Genomic DNA, 7,207 nt, shown 5'->3' with positions numbered 1-7,207 from the left:
AATGGAGTGAGTAGGCGCGCTCAGACGGGGGCGGGGGTCTCGGAGAACTGGGGGGCCCGCGGGAGGGGCGAAGCTTTCACTACATCCCCCTAACCCCCCGGCGTCGCGGCCGCGCGTGGGGAGGGAGGTGGCGAGGGATCCCCGGGACCCCCGGCCCAGCTCGGGAGGGACCCACGCTGGGCCGCGCGCGCCCTGAGGCCTCCCCCATCCCCGACCCCGGCGGCCCACGGCCTTCCCGGGACTCGGGCGGCAGCGGCCGGGGGCACCCCGGGACACTGCAAGGGGGAGGCCCGTGTCTCCGCCCGCGCCCCGCCCGCACCCCCTGGGCTAGCCTTGGCCCTCCGCCACCTGTGGGCTCTCGGCGCGCTCCCCGGGGGGATGGAGCGACCCCTCCCCACTGCACTGGTCAGGCCTTGAGCCTCGCACCACCCCCCGCCTCAGCTCGCCGCTGCCTGCGCCCCGGACGCGCGCGCGGGCCGGTCCTCCCTCCTCCTGGCTGTCCTCCCCAAGGGCCCGAGTGCTGTCCGGAGCCCCGGCTCAGGCGGGTCTGGCGCCAGATGTTGTTCCGAGTTCCAGCTGCAGGAAGGGGGCTTCTGTCCGGGCTTCCGGTCTGGGAGATGTGAGACCAGGGGTCCAAGCGCTTTCCAACAGGGGAGCTTGGGGCTGATCCCCCTCCCCGGAAAGTGTCCCCAAGACGGGGCACCAAATAGTGTTGCCAAGAGTCCACGGGCCAGAGTGGGAACAGAGCGGCGGCCGGGTCGGGTGTGCTGGGCGGCGGAGGGGTGCTGCGGGCGCAGGTGCCCAGCCGGTGCGCCGGGTCATTTCAGACACAGGGTCCTTCTTCCCGGGTCCGGGGGCGGGGAGGCCGTGCCCCCACTCCCACAGGTGGGTGCCGGAGGTTGTGGGGTGTGTTTGCAAGGGCAGGGAGTGGGACCTGCGTGTCTGGGGCCTGGCGGGCCACCCACACTGTGTGGGGCCAAGGGCCCCACCCGGCCAGCCCGGCTCCCCCTGCCTGTCCCACTGGGTGTGTTTTCTGAACAGACAGCTTTCCTCCAGGGGTTCACCCGTGACCCACCACGCCCTCCCCAGGAAGGCGACACCCAGTGTCCTCTGCTTTTGAAAACCCAGACAAAGGCCCAGCGGCTCCCCCACCCGCCCCGGGAGCCCAGCCAGGGGCTCAGGGGAGCCAGGGCCTGGACTTGTCTGCACCAGAATCCCGCACTTGTTTATCTGCTCTGCACCCTGGGCCCGCGGGGGCCTCCGGGCCTCCCGACAGCAGGCCCTGGGCAGGGTGTGGCCGTGGCGAGGGGGCTGCGTTGGGGATGAGGGGCAAAAAGCGAGAAAAACACCCGCCCGGAGCAGAGGAACGGGGAGGGGGGGATATCGTGGTTGGACCCCATTGTCTTCTTTCCCGTCACCCCTTTCTTTCTCATGTGGATACTGAGGCCCAGAGAGGGACAGCACTGCCCCGGGGTCACACAGCACAAGGAGGGTGCCCTGCCCTGTGCCTTCTCGTCCGCAGGCACCGTGGCCACACATTAGGTGGGTCACTGGGTACATCTCGTGGCGTTACCTGGCCTGAATAGCCATGAGAGAAAGCCTCTGTCCCCAGGGCTCGGGGCGACGATGGTGGGTGCCCCCGACTGGAATGCCGGCCCCTGGCTTGCTGTCCTTTCCCATGAGGGTCCAGTGGGCTCCAGGCATGGAGGCTGCGGCCGCTGGGATGCGTCACTCACCTCGTCCCGTTTCCGTGGATTTTGCCCTCAGTCGCCGGAGATGACTGCAGCTTACGGGGGTACTGGAAAGTTTCTTTTAAAAATAAATTTAAGAATCTGACAAAATTTCGTCGACTTAAGGATTAAACTAATTTCCATGAGTTTAAAAATGTAGGGATTTATCAAAAACTAACCAGTCACTAATCGCCAGGGCGGTGGGAGAGATGGCTGATCCCGCAAAGATGGGGCAAAGGTCAGGGGTGGCAGCACATGGAGACACTCATGGGAGGGGCCTCAGGAGTTAGGGGCCAGCCCTGCTCTGGAGAGGCTTCGCCATGTGGCCCCGGGTGAAGGGCTGCGCCTCTGGGAGTCTCAGGGTGTAGCTGGTAGAATATGATTTTAGCCTGGAACAGCCATTCTCAGATGCTCAGTTGCTCTCCTGAGTGAGGGCGGGGCGTGGGCCGGACCCACCCTCACGCTGGGCATCTTCAAGGAGCAAGTCTCCGTTGGGTGCTAACTGGGTCCTTACTGTGTCTTTCACGCTTGCTCATCTCCCTTTCAAATCAGAGACGGCAGCTGGTTAAAAGGCAACAGTATCTAGTGATAACTGAATAACAAGCTTTTATTTTCATTATATCGATTTTTTTCAGTGTTTTTACTCTGGTGTTTGCGGCAGTGGCTTCTGGTTTTTTCGGTCTCGATAACAATGAAACCTTTCCTGTAAAATAAGGGGATTCAATTTAGAGGGAGGGGAGGGAAGGGAAGGAAGGAATGTGTCGAGCATACTGGAGGTGGTGGCGGGAACATGGGACAATAGCTCGGGAAGTGCCAGGGCCCTTTATTCACTTAGTGACCGTGCAGTGAGCCCTTGCTCTGCAGCGGGCCCTGCTCTGAGCGCTTTGTCCCTGTGCATTCGCTGGATCCTTACGGCAGCCCCGCGAGGTGGGGAAACTGAGGCACAGAGAGGGGACGTGACATGCCGGAGACCACACAGCTGGAAGGCGGTGGGACTGTGATTTCCTGGGCGGTGGTCCTCTCAGCTGCTGGGGGCGTGGGGAGGAGTGGGAAGGGGGTCTTCGTGCCGTCCTGTGTCCCAGAGGCTGCGGTCTGCAAGGTTCCTCGGTATCAGCTTTTCAGCCTGATTGGTGGCCTTGGCAGTAGCCCGTGCCCCTGGGGACATCTGTCCCCGCATTCTCTCCCCAGAGACCCCCTTCTGTGAGTGCTGATTTGGGGTACGGGAAGAGGGTGTCCTGACTCCTTATGAGACTTCGGGCATGTTACTTGCCTTTCCCGGGCTCACTCTTCACGTCCGGTGAATGGGGACATGAGCCCACCCCGCCCCTTCCCGAGCGGGGGGCGCAGTTAGAAGAGGGGCCGGTGCCATATGGACTTGGACCCTGGGAGTGCCGCCTGCAGCCCCATTCGAGGCCCACCCTCAAGGGTCCCAGATTTCGATGCTGGGAAATGGGTCGATGTTCTGAACAAACAAGTCACATCACCGTTTTCCATATCTGGGGCAGATTCTGTCCTCTCTTCCTCCATCCAGGAAGCTTCTCATTCGTTCGCTTAAGACATGCTTTCTGCTGACCATCCAAGCCGTGCAGGATCAGAGGGGTGCGGGGGAGCCCATGGAGGGGAAGCTGCTGTGGGGGGAAGCTTTCCTGGTCCATTCCATCATGGACCTTTTCTGTGAAAGATATTTAAGGGTTTACCCAGGCAGGCGGAAGGGAGCACCCGGCGGAAAGACTGGCCTGTGCAAAGGCCCGGTGGTAGGAAAGCATGGGGAGAATGGAGCACTTCTGTTCGTGTTCTCGGGGCCGGGTCCCGCCAGACCTGGAGTGCCAAGCTGGGGGCCATGGGGAGCCAGGGATGGTATCTGGTCGGCAGGGGGGGGAGAGCGAGGGCTGATGCCAGGCACCAGAAAGGGGCTCTGGCAGCTGAGGGGCCAGATCAGGCAGGAGCAAGTCAGGGTTCAGCCAGGACGGGGGCTGTGGGGCAGCTCGGAGAGAAGCGAGGAAGGGGAGCAGGGCCCAAGGTTTGGGTGGGCGTGGACCCGACTTCATCCTGTGTGGTGTCCGAGCCGCCCAGGGGGCCCAGCTTGCCTGGTTAGGGAGAGATGGTCCGGCCCCTGGATGCCAGGGAGGCTAAAGGGTGCCCTGGCCATGCGGCCCAAGGGTCTTGGTGTGGCATGGGACAGCTGGGCGGAAGTCTTGCTGTTTGAGGAGCATGACGTCGGCTGGGGTGTCTGTCTCCAGCAGGCGTTCAGGAACAGTCAGAGCTCATCATTGTGACAGTTCGGATTGGGCCGGCGATCGGGAAAGGAGCCTGACCCAGGCCTTATGGCGGGCAGAGCAGGCGAGGACCAGCGTGAGGGCAGGCTGGGCACGAGGCTGTGTGGATGAAAGAATCGTGGCGGGACAGGGCCGGGCCTGGGTGACAGGGAGGGTTCTGGGGGCAGCGATAGGGGGCCTCGAAAGCCGATGAGGAGCGGGAGCTTGGCAGGGGGCCCGCAGGATGTGAGCAGGTGACGCCCTGGTGGGTTTGTGTCCCGATCCTTCTGATCACAAAGAGCCTCGGGGCAGGGCCAGCAGGATCTCGCAGTGCCCCATGGGGTGGGCAGGACCCCAGCTCTGGCCCTAGCCCAGCCCTCGGCGAGGGGGTCAGCCCTTCGGCTGCATGTGAGTACATATTTCTTCTTACCGGCTTCATCGAGATCTCATTCCTATGCCATACAGTCCACCCACTTAAAGTAAACAATTCGGCAATTTTCAGGAATTCACCGAGTTGTACAATCATCACCTCCGTCTAATTCCAGAACATTCCATCACCTCCAAAAACAAACCCTGTCCCCTTCAGCGGTCCCTCCCCCAACTCCCGACAACCGCTCACCTGCTTCCTGTTCCTGTGGGTGTGCCTGATCTGGACATTTCACATAAGTGGAATCACACACCGTGTGGCCTGTGCATCCGGCATCTCTCGCTGAGCGTCATGTGTCCACGTCGTGGTGTCAGCGCTGCCCCGCTGTTCATGGCTGAGTAATATTCCAGTGTGCGGGCCACCCTGTATGTGTCCATTCATTACTGACAGGCATTTGGGTTGTTTTATATATTAACTTGTAAAGTCACTTCTAGGGTGGTTGGGGCTTGTCCCATGTCCTCTGCTGGATGTGGGGAGCCCAGGTCCTGTTTTAGATAAATATGACGGAGAGTGTCTTTGAAAAAAAAAAAAAGCAGTAGGTGTAGGACAGGTGGTTGGTCCATGGGGATGGCAGGAATGTGACAAGGGATGAGGAATCCTTAGGTGGGGGCCTCCTCTGAAAACGGAAAGACCCTAATTGACTTGCTGGTCCACTGCATATGGAATGAGTACCTGCTGTGTGCTGGGAGCTGGGGACATGGCAGGGACCAAAAAAAAAAAAAAAGGTTACTGTCCTTGTGGGGAAAGGAAATAAGTTGAGGTCCAGGGGTTTGTGTGGCGGTGGGAGCTGGCGGGGGTATTTGGGAGTCCCGAGGGCTGAAACTTAATTGAGAAGGTCAGAGGAGACCTGACCGGGGAGGTGACATCAAGGAAAGGCTCGAGGGAATCGGCGAGGCCTGTGGATGCAGGCAGCACATGCGCCAGGCAGCGGACAGAGCCAGTGCAAAGGCCCTGGGGCGGCAGCGTGCCTGGGACGTGTGCTTGTAGCTGGAGGGGGGGCGGGGGGGGCGGGGCAGGGGTGGTGGCAGGGACCCGGGGTCTTTAGGGCTGACTTCTGCAGCTGGATTTGCCCTGACACCGGCGTCTGAGGAAGGCCTCTGCCTACCGAGCCTCCGCTGCTGCTCCGCGGCCCTGCCCGTTTCCAGGGCACAGGGCAGGGTCCAGCTCCTTCCCATCCCGGGCCCAGGTTAATAGGCAACAGATTCAGCCCTCTGGGCCTGTGGACTGCTCTGACCTCAGTGGCCACCATGGGCATGACGACCCTCTGCCTGACCCTTCCAGGAAGCTTGTGCCTCATGGGCTGTGTGCCTCATGGGCTGTTCGCCTCAGCAGTGACAGCAGTGGTCCCGGGGGCCACCTGATCAGGGGAGGAGACCTAGGAAGGCTTCCTGGAAGAGGGGGCTGCACCTGAGCTGAGCTTGGAGGTGGAGGAGGGAAACCAGGGGCAGAGGCGGAGGACTGGAACGGCTCCTGCGGAGAGAGAGGCTAAGGTCGCCTCAGGGTGAGGGAGCTCTGGGAGGCACTGGGGAGACAAAGGCCCCACAGGGAGCTGGGAACGGCTGTGGAACGGGGACTTCCCCCAACTCCATCCCCCGCCCGATGGGGGAAGGGTCCCTCTCTCACCTCCCAGCCCCGCGTGACTCTGCCCCCCACCCCCACCCCATGGCCAAGGTCGTTGTCAGCTGTTTCTTTTCAATTAGCACAGGAATGTTCCAGCGCTGGGCTCTGAGCCTGCCCGAGCTCGGACCCCCTCATTCTGGCTGGAGCTGCCCGGGCATGGGCCCCGGAAGGCCGATCTCCCCACCGCCCCACCCGCTTCCCGCCTCCAGCCCCGCCCCGTCCTGCCCGCTGGGTGACCTTGGGCCGGTTTCGTAACCTCTCTGGGCCTCTAAAAAAATAAACGCCCCGCAAAGCGGAGGCCTCTGCCGGGCTTGTTGGGCTTGGGCCTCATTAGCTCATCTCCTGGAGCCGGGATTATCTCACGCGCTCGCAGCCGACGCCCTCGCCTTGTCCTGAGCCGCCCACATCGCCGCTCGAGCCCAGAATTTGCTCCAAGCGCCACAAAAATAATCGCGCGAGGACAGGAGCCTGCGCGCGCGGCGGGTGGGCGTCCGGGCGGCGGGTGTGTCCCTCCAGCAGCCGCGAGCCGTGGCCCACTGCGCGGCGGAGCCGGTGGAGGCTGAGACGCCGGCGACTCGCCCCAGCTCACACGGCCGCGGGGTCAGCGGCCGCGCCGCTCTCGGGCTTCCCGGTGCCGTTTTAGCCGACACTGAGCCCCCGCCGTGAGATCTTTTGTGATCGGGCCTCTGCTTCCCTAATGAGCGTCCCCGCCGCACCGCCGACGCGCCCCCTGCCTCGGCCAGACCTCAGGGAGACCCTGCGCTCCTCGGGCCCGCCTGTCTGCGCCCAGGTCCCAGCGTCACCGTTTCCACAGCTTGTCCATCCCGTGTCTACGGGTGTAATCGTCCCTGCCTCGCGGGCCCGACAGGATGGACGCTTAGCGAGTGTTTACAGACCTCCCCCTTCCCAGCCTCGGTTTCCCCTCCTGTAAAGTGAGGCCGAGACACCCTGGAAGGTGGGGAGCGCCCAGGAAGGTGTTCGTACTCATGCTGTTTCAACAGAGTCCTATTCTGCTTTTCAGATTTACGATGCTGAGTATTATCTTGGCTTGACCTTGGCTCCCTCGCGCCAGGGGCGGGTCCAGACCCTTCCCGGGTGGAGGCCCTCTCCTGGGAGGATGCCGGGGAACCCAGAACGCGATCCTCCCCTAGCAGCGGGGAAGGGGTGGACCCAGT

At 62.5% G+C, this 7,207-nt stretch overlaps 1 protein-coding gene across 1 annotated transcript in view; it reads left to right on the top strand.

Annotated features, from left to right (window-relative positions):
* Nucleotides 1-2,691: 2,691 nt before the first annotated feature.
* PALM (paralemmin) overlaps nucleotides 2,692-7,207 on the top strand; it is a 24,373-nt gene continuing 19,857 nt past the window's right edge. The window contains exon 1 of the mRNA XM_011375237.2: nucleotides 2,692-2,829. Coding sequence (XP_011373539.1) covers nucleotides 2,692-2,829 — 138 coding nt within the window. The remainder of the gene's footprint in view (nucleotides 2,830-7,207) is intronic.

The sequence above is a fragment of the Pteropus vampyrus genome, unplaced genomic scaffold (genome assembly GCF_000151845.1).
Source record: "Pteropus vampyrus isolate Shadow unplaced genomic scaffold, Pvam_2.0 Scaffold267, whole genome shotgun sequence".
Lineage (NCBI taxonomy): Eukaryota > Metazoa > Chordata > Mammalia > Chiroptera > Pteropodidae > Pteropus > Pteropus vampyrus.
This window is presented reverse-complemented; position numbering and strand designations above follow the sequence as displayed.